At 48.1% G+C, this 18,661-nt stretch overlaps 1 protein-coding gene across 1 annotated transcript; it reads right to left on the reverse strand.

Annotated features, from left to right (window-relative positions):
- Positions 1 to 2,188: 2,188 nt before the first annotated feature.
- On the reverse strand, positions 2,189 to 17,378 carry KRT80 (keratin 80). Its single transcript, XM_009579580.1, has 9 exons — positions 17,052 to 17,378; positions 13,278 to 13,492; positions 7,950 to 8,010; positions 6,533 to 6,628; positions 3,861 to 4,025; positions 3,225 to 3,350; positions 2,909 to 3,129; positions 2,482 to 2,537; positions 2,189 to 2,391 (listed from the first exon to the last, which is right to left on the reverse strand). Exons 1-9 carry the CDS (start codon positions 17,376 to 17,378, stop codon positions 2,189 to 2,191), a joined length of 1,470 nt encoding a protein of 489 aa, XP_009577875.1.
- Positions 17,379 to 18,661: the final 1,283 nt, after the last annotated feature.

Raw genomic sequence — 18,661 nt, forward strand, 5'->3', positions numbered from 1 at the left:
CTTACAAGGACGCCAGGCTGTTCAGAGCAGTCATTCATCTTCTGGGCCTCATGTACCTTCGGTATCGGGCAGCCTTGTACAAACCCAGCATTGTTCCTCCAGCTGGAAGGGCTTTCGTCGAAGGGCTCTGCTGGGTCCTGCCTCCAGGGGAAGCTCTGCACTAAAGTGCCCTGTCCTTCTGAGCTGGGAATGGTGTGTATGACTGGGAGCTCACTCGTAGCTCCCCCCTTCCCCATCCCTGCCAGTTTGAGAAACCAGATTTAACAGGTGGGGACTCTTTCTGCTGGCCTGGACTGTCCTCCCCTCCTCTGCCCATGTACCCTTTGAGCTGACCCTGAAAAGTGCAGTTGAGTGGCAAACGGCAGAGCAGAGATGCTCCCCATCTCAGGTCCTCTAGCACCTCTGGGGGCCTTGTCTGTTTTGGATCTCCCAGGTAAGTCCCTTACAGGAGAGTGTTTTTGAGCAAGGAGCACCAAGAAAACCCTTGTGCTCTGGAAGGGCACCTCTGAAATGAGGGGCTGCATGGACGTGTGGTTCCCCAGGACGGATTTGGGTCTCAGGTGCACAGAAGTTCCCCTTTGCAGAGGTGCAGGGGGAGTTTAGCAAGGGGCAGCTTTGTGTAGATGAGTACGGTGGTAAGTGTGGTGGCCTGTGCAATAACCCTTCATCTCCTGAAACATGCTTGAGCTGCTCTGTGATTCAAAGCCACATGGGAGCCTGGTGGCAGAACAGCGGTGAGCTCCCCAAAGCCTTGGCTGCTGGCTCCGCGTCTGCCCCTCCAGCCCTGCGTGCTTCTTCCTGGGGATACGGACCAAACAAATTACCTGGGAAGCAATTTCATTTGGCTGCCTGAGTTTAGCCAGAGCCCTCAGCTGAGACTGCTGGCAACAGGGGAAGGAATTGCTGTTTCAGGAAGGCTGTGCTAAGAAATTCAGAGAAAAGCAACAATACAATGCATTCTGTGTGACACTTAATACTTTATTATAACAGCCATAACCCCGGAGAGCCGGTGTTCTGGTTACATAGACGCTATGGTAGTTGTCTATCCTACAGAAATGTGGAAATACTGTGATGCACTCAATGGAAATATGCCAAGAGACTATTAACAACTCCTCCCGTGAACTCAAAATCTGGGAACTCAAGTGGGGCTGTGTGGCAGTGACTTGAGGCCAGAGCCTGGCCTCATAAAGGAAAATACTGCAGGGCACTGTCTATGTTAGTTTGTGCAAGAGGGCCACAGAGATGTCTGTGTTGAGGCCAGAACATCCCCCCCACCTTGTTCGCAGGGGGACACGCATCTCCAGAGTTGGCTCTAGTAGCTTTGGTGCGACATGACTGGTGTGCATTGGCTGGTGTCAGCCAGGTAAGGTAAAAGCTGCTATCTAAGTTCAATAAATACAAAGACAAGTCCCGCTTGTTGTAGTTAAATGGGAACCAATATTCCATTTCTAGGACCTAGCACCACTATGTGAAGTCTGGAGTGCCTTTAGGCGGAGATGCTCTCTATTAGAGAGAGATGGCTTACGAAAATAAAAGTTTTGAGGAGTTTTAGCTTTGGTGGCATGGGAAGGAATGAGGGGCCACCCAAAGGGCAGTAAAATCAGTTAAATACTCTGAAGCGGCCAAGGATCCCCCAGTACAACCAGCATGTTTGTCACCAGATATGCAAATCCACCTGGCTCAGATTGTTTACCTGCATCTCCCCACCAGCTCAGTTTGGAAAGCTTGATGCGGCTTTCAGAGGAAGGTGGCATCAGTGAACACCTCTCACAGACACACACACACAGCAGAGAGAATGATTTTGTAATACTGGTAAAATGGAGGGGCTGATAGCTTCTGGCTGCTGTGCTAAAAGCTTGTGTAATAATACTTTCCCCTCCTGCCAAGTTTCCTATGGGTAGATCTCAAAGGTTGTGAATGGAAATCCTCTGGGAAAACAGATGTAGGGAGGAAGATGTTGGTGTCTGAACGGGAGAGTCTCTAAAATCCTGGGTTGGTTTCTGCTTGTAACTGGTAACAGAGATGTTAACTGGGATGTTGTAAAGACAAACTTAAAAGAGACAGCCTGGAGTGGATTCTCATCCTTTGTCCCTCGGACGTTGGCTTGAGTTCAGGAGAAAGTGCTTTGGCCTCATTTGGCTACAGATGCCAGTGGGTCTTGTGTTTATGCTCTGGGGCTCCGTTTCTCCTAGGAGCATTCTTCAGTGGGCAGGGAACTGAGCTTTGGCCGGGCACCGCTGATGAAGGCGTCTGCTTCAGGTGTTGCCGAGTTGTCACTGTGGCTTCTAGAGGGCAGTATCTTTGTGCTGCCTCCGTTTGGCTTCATCTCACCATTGGTGCTGCCTGTTCCTCTTGCAAACAGCTTGGAGTTTCTCAAGGTGCTGGCAGAAACTGCTGGGGTGGGGGGGAATGAGAGGGGGGAGGTTAGAAACATTTCATTCACACTCTGCTTTACCAAGTTGTATGAGTAAAACCACTTACGGTGCTTTGGTCTGGAGTGGACAGTGCTGATGACTGTGGGTATTGGTTGCTCCATGCTGTAAGGGCAAGAAGAGAGTATGAGGACACGTATTAACCTCTGCAGTGCCAGAGAGATATAGAGGACTGGAGTTTGGCCCATGTGAGCTGGGCTACATGGGTAAAGCCAAGCGCATGGTTGGATCATGAAGGTTAACTCAACAGCATCTGGGCAAAGAATCATCTAGAGAAGTGCTGGAACCCTCCAATCTGGATGTCTAAGGAAAACTTCAGAGCAAGAAACAGGGCTGAACTGTATGGGGACTGCTGGGATTTGATCTTCCTTTGATTAAACCTTCAATACCAGCCTCAAAGCTTGGGACGTCTGCTTTCTCCCTAGGTGTTTGGGTGCATCCCTTCCCCTCTTCAGGCACAAGGAAGCCTGGCTTACCTGCTCTCCTCCCCTTCCATCAGCTTCCTGTAAGTGAGGATCTCCACATCTAGTGCAAGCTTGATGTTCATCAGCTCCTGATACTCTTTCACCAGATGAGCCATATCCTCCTTGCTCTTCTGTAGGGCTTCTTCTAGCTTGACCAGTTTGGCTTTGGCATCCTTGAGGGCCATCTCACCATGCTCTCCTGCTTCTTTGATATGCTCCTCTAAGTACAGGCACTGGTGTTGCAAAGGGAAAAGGGTGGTGGAGGCATTAGATGTGTTGTAGTTTCAGACCTGTACATCAGAGTTTTGTCACCCACCCCAGGACACACCTGGCTCTTTTGGGACACGATGCAAGACCTCAGCTTCTGGATCTGTATGTTCAGGTCTGCGATCTCCCGTCGGCTGTCAAGGAGGTGACCCCCATAGGTGCCTGACTGGGTGCTTCCTTCATTCAGCTGCAGGAGAGATGGAAGAGTGGGTTATCTGCATGCCTCCTCTGCTGTAGCAAAGGAATCTGCGAGGATTCCCGCTGCCCTTGAGGAGAAACGCCTAACTGGAGAAAAATAGCGGGTGTGTGGAAGGATTTAGGGCTCATTCTCATATCCTCTTCTGGCTGTAGCTGTGCCAGATATAGAGCACACTGTCTCTTGGGGTTAATTACATTCTTGCTCTGTTTGGAGGATGCACAAGTGGAAGGTCATTTGCATCTTAGGTGGGACAAGCTGCCACTGGGAGATATCCTTGCCTTTCTCCACTGACAGTATGGAGAGCCTAGAGCAATGAAACTACTAATTTACACACCTGAGTTAGGAGGAGTTGATCTGGGTTAGCAGCCTGTCCCTCCCTCCATTCCCAGGTGAGTCTGTCCCTCCACATCTTGCTGATTCCTGTAGTTTCTAGGCTGATGTCTCTCCCTCTTCTTTCCCTGCCTCTCCCCAGTATCAATCAGATAAGGAGACAAATACCTTTCTCCTGGTAAGTGCTTCAGCCTCCTCCCAGCTCCGAAGAGCCAGGGCTTCATACTGGGCCCTCACTTCTTCCACAATTCTGCTCATATCAAGTTTGCATGCATTGTCAATTCCCAGTACAACAGAAATGTCCTTAATTTCTGTCAGCAGCTCCTCGAGTTCCTGAATAGCAAAGAGAGAATAGGACTGAGATACCAAGTAGTCAACAAAGCTACAAGCCAGGAGAGAGCTGAACCCTGGCAGATCTGCTTAGCTAGGCAAAGCATCTTCCATATGCAGTGGGGAGGTGGTGAGATTTCCTAGGTTTTCAGTCTCTGAAGTTTGGAAGCTGGTATTATTTTCTCCATAAAATCCAGACTCGGGCTAGGATGTTTTTGGTTTGGACCTTTGGATACAATCTGTTAAGAGTCTGACAAAAGAGCTGCATCAAGAGCAGGTTGATGGAACGAATGATCATGCTTCAATATCTATCAATATTCAGATGGTGGGCATATATGTCTTGGGCAAAGAATAGGGCAGCATGAATCATTCTGCAGGCTGGTGGTGCTATAAAGATGCCTTTGCCGAGCTCTGCTTCAGTATCTAGAGAGGCTGTGGCTGCCACTTGTGTTATTATGGTCTGCTTTGTGTCTAGTTAGAGAAGGGAGAAACAGGACCCTTTTCTGAACACATCCATTCCTAGCAGACCTGTTCTGCTCCCCAGAGCTGCTCTCATCTCCCAGGGAAACTCAAGCCAGCATGGGGAAGCAGGAGCATGCACACACAGGCTGCAGTATCACTGACTGGGATATTTGCTCTTGATAGCTGACTCAGTCACGGCTTTAGGAAAAGGAGCCAAACAATGATGAATGCAGACTCCCCTCAGTGAACCTAAAAAGGACCCTTAATCCATGCCTGTAAACTGCGCTCCTGGGTGGTTTGTATCCAGGCAAGACATGACTTGATGTTGAGCAGATGGTGTACATATTCACCTGGCAGCTCCCCTCCAGCCTCAGACTGTTCCTGCAGGGTTGTCACTCTTATCAGTATCTCTGCAGTTGCTTCTAATTTACACCAGTGTTAAAAAAGAGAGCAGCATACATCTCTCCCCATCTCTTACCTTTAATCTTGATGTTTTTGTTCTTCCCTTTTGTGCTGAGGGCTCTAATCTGTTTAGAGAAGCATTTGTATACCTTGTTTGCCTTGCCTTCCCCTGACTGGGGAAACAAAGGGCACCCTGACATGGTGATTCAAGAATAACAGAAAAATACCCCACCACTCTTCCAAAGAGCAGGATTATCAGTGTACTTTTTCCCATTGGTGTTTAATCCTTGAGCCTCTTTGTTAATCTTTGGGCAGGTTAATAGCTATATGAGAAAATGCATGTTTATTGCAAATACTTGAGCATCCTCTGCTGGGGGGGAGGGAAGGAGGGAAAGAAGAACCTGGTGGTTTATTAATGAGGATTGAGGCTGGGATTTTCTTCTGATTCATACCAACATGCTGTGAGCAAAGCTGTCAAGCAAAGTTTTCCTCATTTGCCCTTCCACTGGGTATGTGTGCCTATACATTAATGTCAGTCAAATCAACAGGTACAGGTGAGAAAATGACTAACCTGAAAACAAGCTATGGAGAGGAGAGGGCAGAGAGAGAGAGGTGGAGGGTAATTTCTTTGCATGAAGCATGGGTAAAAAAAAATGCAGCCTTCTGCCGGGACAGCAGTGGGAACCTGGAGGAAATTAGCTCAAGAAAAAAGTCCTCACAGGAGGATCTGATTTCCAGCTATCCCTGTGGATTGCCTTGCATCAGGAATAATCTTACAATTTTAGAGAAAGTAAGGCTTCGTGGTTAGTTGCAGGCAGGGCATGTGTTCTAATGCAGTTCTGATATTATGCAGGTCCTTCTGCCTCTCTGTGCCTCCGTTTCCCCACAAGGAATGTTAACATTCCTCTGTCAAGCATTTTAATTGTTTGTATTGGTAGAATTTAGACAAATCATTAGTATTCCCAAAACACTGCCGAGCCTGCTTGGTAACATTTTACAGGCTCTGAGTAAGTGGCTGTAATCGCTTCACCCTGTTTGAGTAGATACAGGCATGCTGCAGCCTTCGGGTTTGTCTGAAGGGCTTCAGACTCTGTATCTTTCCCCCCTTGGTGAAATCATACCTGACTGCGCACTTCTCATTTAAGTGGAAATGGAGTATGTTGGATTGTGTTAAAGAGCATCCAGCACCTCACCCAGGTTCACCACGGCTTGTCCCGTTTTGTGGTGAGCCCTTCCTCTGGGTCTGAATAGAATAATATTCAGTTCGCTCATGACCTGGGGCGTTTGGTCTCAAGGCAAATGCTATCAGTGGGGGTTAGGAGCTGAGCCCAAAAACAGCGAGCTTGGGAGCTCTTGACTGTTAGAGGGAGACCTGCTGGAGCAGCCTCCCTGCAGTAGCTGCAGGGCAGAAGGAATATCCTGATCAAATTTGAAGTGGAGCTAGTTTAGTTAAAGAAAGGGGATTAGGTCATGAGACCCTGCCTTAAGCCACCAAATAGTTGTCTGCAACTCCCCTGGACAAGCTCTCATTTTGGTGTAAATGCAGAACAGTGCCCTTTCTGTAGTGGAACTGTCCGCAAAAATGCCGGTTTTTTGCATAGTAGCTTGTGTGTGTGCCAGGGCCACTCTCCTGATTGCATTTTTACCTGCTCGTAGATGGTTTTCTTCAAATTCATCAGCTCTTGGAGCCCATTGAGTTTTACCTCCAGCTCAGTTCTGTGTAAGGAGCTCACATCTAAATCCTGCAGGAGATGGAAAGTGTATTAATGAGTAGTTTGTCTTTGAGTTTGTAGCAAGAAGTCTTTCCCAGTGCCACCTCTCCCCCAGCAAGTGTCCTGCTTGCTATTTATTGGCAGGTACTTAATCACAGAATCATAGAAAATACTTTGGGTGGGAAGGGACCTTTAAAGGTCATCTAGTCCAACCCCCCTGCCGCGGGCAGGGACATCTTTAACTCGATCAGGTTGCTCAGAGCCCCGTCCAACCTGACCTTGAATGGGGCATCCACCACCTCTCTGGGCAACCTGTGCCAGTGTCTCACTACCCTCATCGTAAAACATTTCTTCCTTATATCTAGTCTAAATCTCCCCTCTCTTAGTTTAAAACCATTCTCCCTTGTCCTGTCACAGCAGGCCCTGCTAAAAAGTTTGTCCCCACTTGTGAAACTGCTCTCCCACTCTACAGGTAGGGAGGCTCCTTTGTGGACCTTTTTCCTCTGCAAGTTCAGGGTTTTTTTTTTTTGGTGAGAGCTTTGGTGGAAGTCTCATGAGGTAGGGTGGAGAAGGAAACAGGCAGGGCTGGTCCATACCCACTCATCTTTTGTTCACCACAAAAAGCACGGGTTATTGAAAACTCTGATGCCATCCACAAAAGTTGCCAGAGCTGCCCTTACTGGCTGATGAGTGTGTCAGGGAAAACATGCAATTAGCCATAATGATAATTTGCGGAGAACATTTCCTCTGTCTAATAATACCCTGTCTCCTGGGTTTTTTTTTTTTTTTTTTTAACGTAAAGGCTGTGCACAAAGCCTCCCATTTCAGCTGATATTCAAATGCAGCTACTTCTGGGGCGGGATGTTTAAACAGGGTGTGGCCATGTGACAGGAAACAAAAGCAAACACATTTATCAATTTCCAGCCTTTCCCAACCTATGATGTCATTCTGAAAGAAAACATGCCAGGGAGGAGAGGTTTTGCCTCGGAGGGTCCTGGCGTGCAGAACCCTCCAGGCCAGGTCTGGCCAGTGCAATTGCAATGTGGTTGGGTGCAGGTGCATGGTCTGACCCCCAGGTGCTTCTGCCAAGAGCTGTGGGGCTCTTCTGTAACCACAAGTGGCCCAGACTCACTTGTACTTTTCCTATTGAAATGGTGACTGCGTTCACCACTCTGCTGTCCTCCTCAAGACCTTATTACCCCACAAAACATCTGTGGTACGAGGGCTAGCCAAGAGCTAGCTCTGGACTGTCTTAGCTGAGCCTGGACCATCTTGCCTCTCCAGGCTCTTCTGTGACTACACAGAGCTGGTGTAGAGCCCATTCAGATGAGAAGCCTCTCTTGCCACTGACCTTTTTGAGCTCTGTGAAGGTGTATTCCATGCCACTACAGAGGCGAATTTCATCCTCGTATCTAAGGAGAGTGAAAAAAGCAGTAAGAAATTGCACATGGTGAAAGCCTCTGGGATGCTTAAGGTTGTCTTGCTGGCCCCAAAAAGCACTGGTATCAAAGCTTTCTGCTTTTACTGTGATGTCCCACCTCCTTGACATACGCTATACATCAAGGAGAGATATCTCTTAGGTATGGGCATCTTGGACAAGAGAGAGAATAAAAAGCTGCCACATGCCAGCTGCTCTGTAGTAACACCATGAGCGCTTTAAGTCTGAAGAGCCCCAGAGTAGAGAGGAGGTAGCTTTAATTCTAATTTAATTTGAGGGCTAAGTAACCTCAGGTTACCTCACATTTGCCACAGAAAGAGAGAGTAGACATGGAGAAGTGGGGTGTGGTGAGTTATTCTCTGTGAAACCCAGTTGCATGCCTGAAGACTCCTAAATTTTCACCCTAAGCCTTCCTCTTCTGTTTCTTTCAGGTATCCTCAGCATTTAATTTCCAGAGTCTGAGAGTCCTCTCAAGGGAGAAAACTTTGGCTTTTGAAAATTCTGAGAATACTGGACTGGTATCGTAACTTATCCTAACTGTAGCGCAATTTGTGAAGTAACACAGGACCTGGCAAAGCAATTCGTGGAAAATAGTGCCCACAGAGCAGAAGGTAACAAAAACCAGATGGGATAGGGTGGTGTCCTAATGGCTAAATATCCAGCAGAGGAACTAACCCCGCAGGTCTTTAAAAACAGGTTTGATAAGGCAGGACCAGGATAGCAAAGACTTAGTCCAGGGGCAAATGCATTTCTTGATGGCCAGCAGCAGACACAAGAGGGTAGCTTAGGGAATACAGCAACCCTTGTTGGCCCTTGGGACAAGCACGTGGCTAGCCCTGATGTTGTTAAAAGCAGGTATCTGACCAGGAAGCCACAGAGTCTGTTTTGGGCCTGGTGTGTGACCAGCAGCGGTTGATTCGTTTGCCATGCAGGAGCATTATGTGATGGGTGTTTGGTATTTCCCACTGTGCTGCTGGACACACTTTGGGAGTGTTGGCTCTTCTGCTGAGACCAGAGCAGGTTGTGCGTTCAGGGAGGTCGTGGCTTCCCTATTCTTCCATGATACCTCAGGCTCCTCTTAGCCTAATGTGCTTATAGCGTTTCCAGGCTGTGAATTAAACCTTTCGGTGCTACTTATAGATGTCATCAAATGGTATGGGGAAGGCTGAGATCTTTGGGAATGAGGTAAAATGGCATCTCCTAACAGAGTGATGATGATAAAATCAGGAATGACAGCCATATTCTGTTGTTTGGTGGTCTGGTGCATCATCGCTCCAGTGACACTTTCCTGCTGTTGTACAAACCTTTAGCAGAAAGAGGAGCTGTGTCTAGGAGCAGAAGGAGGAGAAGGTATTGGGAATGCAGCACAGGGGATCGCATTGCAGGGCAAGGGAGTAAGTCATGCTCAGGAGCTGACCTGAAATATTAAAAGCAGCTCCCTGGAGCTGTTGCTCCCTCCACGGAGGGGATAGTGGGGGACACAGAGGAGATCTGACTGGCACAGGCTTTACAGTTAGGTGCTTCTAAGGTTCCTCTTGGGTACCTCCATGTTGTTAAATTCACCCTCTCCTTGCCTGCTTTTATAAGGCCAGGTAGCGTGGCTAACGAGATTTACCTGTCTGGTTTCTCTGCTCTTTAGTTGGAATGTTAGCCATGCTGGCAGGAACTATGTACTGAGCTTAATTACAGCCTGCCACTCTTCCTTCATCCTCATTGCATCTCAGCCCAATCCCAGTCTGTCCCAGCCTGCCGAAGCAGCTTCACACATTGCCGGGCGCTGACATAATCTTGCATGTTGAACAAACACCACTCCTGACTGAAAGAGAGCAGGCCCAGCCAGCCAAACATGCTCACCGCATGGCTCCAGAGGGACCTGGCAGCCGGGAGATGACTCACATGGGGATGGAGCGTTCCACAAACACATTACAGCATTTATCTCCTTAGAGATAATCCTGAAGCAGTCATGCATTAAGGCGTAAATCCATCCCATCTCAATTCATGCACTTAAGACACACTTGAGACAGGCGTCTCGTCGCCTTGGGCTCCTTCCATAGGCAGTGAAGCAAAATCAGAGGTGAACTAAATCTCAGGCAGGCTATGATCCTCTCTGGATGTGCCTGCAAGACTACTTTATGGGGAAGCTATAGTGGTGGGATGGATCTGAGCCTGGTGGCATGAAATTACGTCAGTCTTCCTCTTGGGGATCAAGGAAATGGGGCAGGAAGCAGCTGAAAACCAACTGCAGAAGTTGGAGGTAGAGGGGTGTTGACTGTCTAGTCTTCAGGGGGCAAGATTTGGCTAACATAATCCCTGGATCTCAGAAATGGATCTTCTAAGGGCTGTATGCCCCATATTCTTCTGCAGTATCTCCCCAGTGCCATGCCACAGTAGGTCAGCACAGGCAAAAATTCCTTGCCTTCTCATTCAAATGGGTCTTTGCATGTGCAAATCACATGTGTGAGGAGCTGAAGCAAACACTTGTGCAGATGTGCACCTCTGGGCAGTCATCCCTATTCGAGTATGTTTTGGTATTTGATTTTTTGGCCTGATTTCCTAAAGAAGCAGGGTTTGAGATCCTGTGCCAGCCTTTAGCCACTTCCCTGTCCCCTCTCCATCCTTCTCTGTGTTTGGAATTGCTAGTCAATGGCAACCTAATTTGAGAAAGAGGTGCAACTGTCCTAGCCAGTTAAATCTCCTGTATGATTTTTGGAAAGCAGTCCCTGGATAGAGAAGACAGACCTTACAGGGTCTTACAGAAGGGCACTGACAGTCAGATTTCACACGTTAAGTGATCTGTTGGGCAGCAGCCTGCTTGGGTGGTCACTGCGTGCATGACGTGTTACATCTGGCGTGTGGCAGCAAGGATGGAGCATAACCAGTTAAATTTGCCAGTGAAGTTATTAGCTTTTCCTCCCCCAAAAAATTTCCCTTGGGAAAAGAAGCCTCCACGGGAGTTGGAAGCCTCCAAAATTTGCATGGTTTAGGCAGACCATTTGCTCCAGAAAAACAACTGGGCTGAGGCAGCCTTCTCGAAGGCGGCGTGCAGAGCCAGTGTGGGTTAGGACGGGGTTGGATCGCTGCCTGGAGAAGGCTCAGCAGAAGCAGCAGTTCTCTCCCCATGAATCACTAACCGCTGGGAGCAGCACGGTGAATTGTCACTGTCGCAGAAATCCACCTGCTTTGGGTGTTAACAGCACCCAATGACAGGGTGGGTTTTGCCTGTTTGCTGCTTAGGTCACCCCTGGCAGGGCTTGTGCCTTGCAGCTCACAAATGGGAGAAAGCGGAAGGAGAAGGCTCCGCAAATGAAGGAAAAGTGCTTTGAGGAGCAGTGTCATTTCTGAACGCTGTTTTCCTGTGGCTGTGTAGTCCCACAAAGCGGGAGCTCTTCTCAAGACCGATAGTTGGGCTAGTCATAAGCTGGTGCCCCTTGTGGATTCTCCGCTGTCTAATACTGTGCATGTGCACATGCTGCATCCTTATCCTCTGTGTGTGTTGGGTGTAGGGTGGGTCCTGTTCCTCTGGTCAGTCTCTTTTTTTAATTTTGAGGGATGTAGCATCCCTATGATGTCTATCCTGTTGTCTAAGTAGGTAGTAACTGTCCAAGAAAACCGAAAGGTAGGGGAAGACACACAGACAGCCTGTCTGTGTAAGCACCTTTATCCTTAAGAAATCAGGCTGAAAAAAATTAAGTGCCAGGCATAGGCAATTAATGAGGCAATTACTGAGTACAAATATGAGTACGAACTGTGAGAGCAGATATGGGTGACTGATCTGACATTTCTCCACCAGCCCAACCATTTTCCTATCTGGGTTTTCCTGACTGTCGGGGAATAAGCCAAGAAGTGTCTTTCATAACTGCAGGGCCACAGAGCAGATATTTCCTCAGGGAAGTGCAAGGAAGACCAAGCGCTCCAGAGAGGGATGACAGGTCTTAATCTTTTTAGGGCAGGGAGTAAATGGCACAATCCATTTTGTGGCTTTGATCCAAGCTCAGGGTTGCTACCTGTCAGCAAAGCAAGCATCAGTGCGCCCAAGTCTTGTAGTGAAACCAACATCCAAATAAAGAGCGAACAGACACCCACCATGAGGAATTTAGGGATTTCTAGGCACTTGGGTATCAGTGCATCACTTTTTGAAGGACGCTGAGCATAATGATTTAGCATAAGGTCAAGAACCAAACTCGTAGCTCCTATTCATGCTCCACTCACAGCTTGAGTAAGACATTTAACTGCTGTGTCTCCGTTAACATGTCTGTAAAGTGAAGGTATCGGTCCTTTCCCTAATTTGCAGATGCGTTGAGTAGCTGGTTTAGTCAAAGTCTGCAAAAAGCTCTAAGATCCTTGGGCTAAACTCTCTGGAGAGGGCACTGTTATTGTTTATGCGTCACTTCGTACATCAGGAACAGGTTTGGCCTATTACTACAGCGATGTCTATCAGTGCCAGCCGAGGGGTAGTCCCTTAGCATCACTGTTCTGTTTTGACAGTGCCCATACATGGCTCTTTGCTACAAATCAGCATGGAAGACTCCAGAGATCTTGTGTAGGCAGATGGGTGTAACTGTAAGGGAAAGTATCTAATTGTGGATTCATCTGTGGTATGCAAATGACACCGATAATAAGAAAAGCATTGTCTTCTTGAATGAGCCATGGCACATCTCAAGTGCTCTTATCTGAAGATCTCAAAGCTCTTGGCAAAAGCAGCGATAAGCACGTGGCGGCTGGTCCTCCCTTAAACTTTCAGCTGCCTCAGTTTTTTCTGTCAAGAGGTTTTCTGGGTAAAAGTCTGACTTTTTGGTCACAGCGGAATTTTGCATTAAATATTGTGGGGTGAGGGAGGAAAGGAAGGGGTGTTTGTTAATACTAAGCAGCCTAGATCCATAAAACGGTTTGGGGAGAAAGTTCTGGCTTGTGATAATAGTGTGGAGAATAAATATTTCTCTGTTTTAGTGGCTGTCATTCCTGATAACACTGTTTTCCAGAGCTGTTCTCTGGCCTGAGGCATTTCTCAGATGCCCTGCACCCACTTTTTATGGGTTTCCTTTCATCTCTAGTTAGTCAGGAAGAGGGTAGGATGCTAACTTCTCAAATACATAGTTCTGTGCACACCAGACTAGGAATTTGTTCCTGGGAATACCAGGCTGTCTGTGTTAAATCAATCCCACGCTACTCTGTGCACACAGCTGAACCGATACCTTGCAAATACATTCCCCCGTGTAATATCCACCTAGGCTAGACACCTACTTGCTTCGAAAATTATCCATGGTGCTCAGGACCTTTGTCAGCTCCGACTCGAGATTTTCCTGCTCATAGTTGAGTGCCTTCATCTCTTGATTCATTTTGCTCATGTACTGATCGTAGATGGCCTTGATGTCCGACTCGGAGTGGGAATTGTCTTGATCCTTCAGGAAGTTCCACCTTGTCGTCAGGATCTTGTTCTGTTGCTCCAAGCACTGGACCTGCAGAAGAGGTTTCAGGGACATTAGTAACACCAACAGCCAAAAGCAAAGCTGGCTGCTCCTGGCAAGGCATTGACCTGGAGACCTTCAGGGTAGTGAGAAGCTGCTGGAGTCAGCAGAGATTTCCAGGTAAGAACGAGAAATCCCTTGAAAATTAGGCCTGAGGAAGGAGGGTTATAGGGACTTTCAGAAGTTTTACACATTACATACTAATTAATTTCTTGATAGAACATGTTCACATCAAAATGAATGAGCATCTTTTATTAAGTCACTGAAAAATAAGAACTGTTCAATGCTAGTCCCCTTTGCCTGTGAACATATTGAAGCAAAGGCTGAAAATCCACCACAGGTCATGCACAGATGTCCAGGGTGAATGAAAGTCGGATTTACTACCTCGGAGTAGCACGAACAAAGATAACTCCTCTCAAATCTGTAGGATTACACCATGGTGAAGTTTGAGTAATGAATCAGAGTCCTGGTTTGTATTGCAAAGTAACATAGACAAGGCCTATGGGAACTCTAGAGAACAAGCAAAATAATTACAGACTCCACGTGAGGTCTATGTGTGCGTGTGCCTGTCTGCTTGAGAGAGGATACACTGCATTTTCATCCACCCACCGGTTGATGAATCTGGCACACTTCTTTCCTAATATTCACAATCTTAACAGTTAATGCTCAGTGTTTAGCAGTTTTCATCTTCAAAGCTCTTGGATAACTTCAATTAATTATCCAATTGCAGCCGCTCTCTCTTATTGCTCTGTGAACAAAACCGAACTCCTTCAGTGAAGTTTTGGCTGGTGATTTGTGACTTGCTTCAAACAGCGTCCTCCGCTCTGTCACGGAGATGGTTCAATGCTGATACTATGCCCCGTGCGGTGTGAGCAGTGGGGTGCAGATGCTATCAGGCCTTGGCCTTCAGCTTTGACTTTAACTTTCTGAGGCCCGAAGCAGCATCAGTGCATTGAAGAGGCAGAGTTCCCAGCTGCTGACCACTGCGCAGATGCACATGGTGAGAGACAGCATCTTTCCAAAAATGCTTCTTGTCTGAACAGAGAGCGAGAAGCAGGAGCAGAGAGCAGCCAAGCAAAGCAAAAGCACTCCGATGCTCACAGTCAGCTTTCAGCAGAAGGGATGTGAGCGTTGGGATCTTCCAGGTCTTGCTGTTAGAGACCTAATCCTTCCTTCCTGATATCTTACCACATGGCTGTAGACATCCCATCAGTAGTCCAGTCTGCTGACTGGCTGCTTTGTCCTGGCACAAGACCAGAGTGGCACGCTGTGTGTGTGTGCGTGCATGAGGCTGAGAACCAGAGGATGATGCTGCAGCGGAGCCAGAAAGGGGCATTGCAGGTGGCACAAATAAGCGGCCTCCGGGGCTACCAGGAGCTAATTGGGCCATTTGCTCTCTCCATCTGAGGCATCTCAGGGATTGTGATAGAGCATCCCTCTGCGGGGCTTGGGTCAACCTGTGGGATTGGCTGTAGGGAACAGCCTCTCATTTTAAGGTAGCTTCCCCGTTTGCTGCTGGGACGGTAAATGATTGAATGTGTTGGCTGTTGTTCTAAGTCCATCTTTCACCCTCAAATCAAATCTCAGTTCCTGAACTTGCTCCTAATCCTTAGCTGCTCTTTTTCTTCCTCCCCCAAACTCTTCAATTTCTTTCCTGTTCCCAAACCATACCCATCCACTGGGCTGAACTGCTTACACCTTGGCTTCTTATACAGCGTCCTTAGCAGAAGTTCTTCCCTGCAAAGTCTTTTAACACGAGCTTTGCAGCGGGAGAATTGCCCAGATCTGGCCTCATTTCCTGGAAAATCATGCCTGAACACAGAAGAAGTGACCAAAGCTTGGTCCTCGGAGGCTTCTACCTCTGTGCTGCTCAGGCTAAAGGTAGGGCTTCAAACAGGGGCTCCATAACTTGGCTTTTCCCTACCTTCCACCTGGACATATCTGGATGGAAAATAAATACTAGCAGATCTGGAACAGCCTGCTGGAAAACCATCAGCAGCAAACTCCTAAAGTTAGTGTGGTCAATTATCTGAGGAATTAGCCGCTCAGGCTTGAGACCATCTGAATTCCTGATTAAAAAGGCAAGTTCTCTTTGTCAAGGAAGTGTCATTACTTTCCTCTGGAATGAGGGCCTGAGGCAGATGGCTGAAGTTTGCCACTTGATGTACCACTTGAAGCTACAGCCTTCAAAGCTAAATGCAGGAGCTGCTAGCGCTAAAGTCAAAGCCACCCAACTAAAGTGGGGTGTTTGTATCTTCTGTCCATCAGGCCCTGTAATGCACACGTATCAGCAGGCTACCAGATTGGGTTTATCAGGAAACCTAGAGGCTCTCTCACTTCTTCCATCCCTGTTTGCATGGAACAGGCTAGTGCATGTGGTCTGTCTCACGTACATATTGTCACTGCGTGGTTTTGTCCCATCTCCCCTACCCCCATCCTTTCTGCTGAGGTCTGGTTTCTGAGCAGGGCTAGCATCCACACAAACCCCGGCTTCTCGGGGATAGTCAAAGGACCAGTCCCGCAGCACATGCAACACAACCCACCTGCATGATTTCCAAACCAGGGGTTCTCCAAATTCACATTGCCAAGATCTGTGGTTGGAAAAGCACAGACATGAAGGCTGCCATGCCCCTCCATTCAGGGTCAGCCCCCTGGTACCGCCGCACGCCTGTTTGCACATGTGGGTGTGGTTGGTTCACAACTATTCAGTTTAGATAGATGCTATGGGAGATGGTTCACCCACCCTTCTCCTTCCCAGTGTGAAGTCAGGTCCTCTTAGAAGTAGAGTTAAAAAAAAAAAAAATCCCAAGCCATAGTAGCTTGGCATTGAGTGCCTGTATTGTAGACTGCAGTGAAGCAATCCTCCTAGGAGATTACCATCTGTTTACAGAGCACCAGGGCTTTGCAGAAACCTGCCTCGGCTAGATGAGTTGTTTTCCTTTGAGAAAACCTTCTGCCTTCTCATGGATCTTAAGAGATGAAAGCGACACTTTCTTGGCTAAGCATGCAACCCCTCGCAATAAAAACCACAGAGGAGGGAGGTGGGTGGGGGGTCTCCCTTGCCCACCACATTGCTATGGAGGTGGATTTCCAGCTGTCTTTAGCAGTTGGAGAAGAATTTGAGCTGCCACCTTAATCAGCATCACTGCCCATGGCTGTTTGTCCGCTATGGGAGACAAGGCCTGCTCTGTCCGGCACTGTGCCTCCATGGCCCTGCCTTTGCTGCTCAGGCAGGGCAGGGTCGCCAAGGGCAGAGCTGCCTGTCCTCCCCAGGGACCCATGGGGTGACAGGCACAGCAAAGGAGATGCATGGGCTGCCTGATGCCACTGACCACAGATGTGGCCCGGCTTCACCTAGAGATGATGCTAACACTTGTTAAAACAGATAGCACTGAAGGAATAGCTAATTGGGTAATTAGCCTAATATTCAGAGCCTGGCAATGGTTAGCTGAAGGCCTTCATAAGTCTCCTGAAAGACTGGTTAGTGCCTGCTTCCCCACCACCTTCTTTATCCCCATGCTGCACTGTGGTCCTCAGTAGCTCACCTTACCTTCTCAATTAGGGTCACAAACTGGTTGTTGAGCAACTTGATGTCCTCTTTCTCCTGCTGCCGCATGGCTTGGAAGTCAGGGTCGATATCGAGGTGCACGGGGGCCAGAAGTGTCCCATCGATGGAGAAGGAGGGGTAAGAGGAGCATCGGTATCCGCCATCTCCGTGGAGGCTGAGAGAGCCATAGCCATTGCTGGCCACCCCGTTGGGACTGCAGCGGCCCAGGTGATCCGGGGACGTGCTGGCTGCTTTTCCTCTGCTCATCTTCCCTGACACCTCCCAAGAGGAGAGGGAGCCACTGGTGAAGGCTTTGCAGGGGTTAGTCATGCTCGGCTTGTGGCTCTGCAGCTCGAAGGGAGGGAGAGGGGGAGGAAAAAAGGAGATGAAGTTTTCTTGCTGCTGCTGCCTCAAAGGGAAGGAGAGTAGTGGCACGCTGAGGAGTTTGGTAGGCTTAATTCCTGTCTCCTCAGCTCGTGGGTTGGCTAATGAATTACAAGCACCTGTTCTCCTATGTTCATTAAACGGAGGAGGGTGTAACCGTTGATGTAATCCAGATCAACCTGTTGGCTTTTTTTTTTCCCTCCTCTCTCTGTATCCTCCTTTCTTCAGGAGCTTGTTTGTGTGGTGAGGGCATAGGCACTCACAGCAAAAACAAATCACTCACAGGTAATTCACTGGGCCCCAAGCGGCTGCTTTCCTCATCCTTAAATGGTGAAGAAAGCAATCAAAGGTGCTGGGCTGCAGCAGGCTCAGGGAGGATGGCTCTGAGCACGGCTGCTGCGCTAGTACTTGGCGCATGGAGCCTGGGTTCAGCCCCTGGCTGGTTTCCAGCCGAAATCTGCAGGAAGGAATTGTGATTTGATTTTTTTTTTTTTTTTTTTTTTTTTTTTTTGTGGGGGAGTGTTTAAAATCATAAAGAAAGAGTCTGAATTGGCTAAGGGTAGGAGTTTGGAAACGCATCTCAAGCTCATCCTGATTAGATGTGCTCATGGTCTTCCTTTGACCAGACAGGCACATCACAGAAGCTTCTGGTGCTCTGGATGTTTTAGGGACGATAGGTCTTGAGACCCCTGGGTCTTTTGAGACCCCCTGGGACCAAGAGTCCTGAGGTTATTCAGTCATCTGGTCTGGCAACAATGGAGACCTTCAAAACCTCTAGACACCAAGCTGGATCTCAAAAGTGCCCAAGTCCATATTTGACAGCTGCACTCCCGCTCCTTGAAAGCCCTTTAAAAGCTGGCACTGGAGACACCAAAAACCACTGTCTTTTAATGAATTCTAGGCTGCTAAGGTGGCACGCCCTTAAATACCTGTTTGGACTTAGGTATAAATCAATGTTGGACATGGCTTTCTTGAAAGCATTTTCCTGCTTTAACTCAGTTTCTCATGTGAAAAGTCAGGACAGTTTCTGCCTCTTTTTGTCTATTGCATTGCAGTGTTCTCAGGAAAGGGGATGGTCTTCTCTGGCCAAAATTGAGAATTTCCATTTTGTGGGAAAGCTGCTGTTTTACAGTCTGGTTCTGCCCCATGTTGGAAGAAAAGCTGGGAATTTCCCTGCCAAGTGGAGTGAAAGAAAGCTTGGATCTGTCACAGACCTGCTTCAACAAGAA

The sequence above is a fragment of the Fulmarus glacialis genome, unplaced genomic scaffold (genome assembly GCF_000690835.1).
Source record: "Fulmarus glacialis isolate BGI_N327 unplaced genomic scaffold, ASM69083v1 scaffold1016, whole genome shotgun sequence".
NCBI lineage: Eukaryota > Metazoa > Chordata > Aves > Procellariiformes > Procellariidae > Fulmarus > Fulmarus glacialis.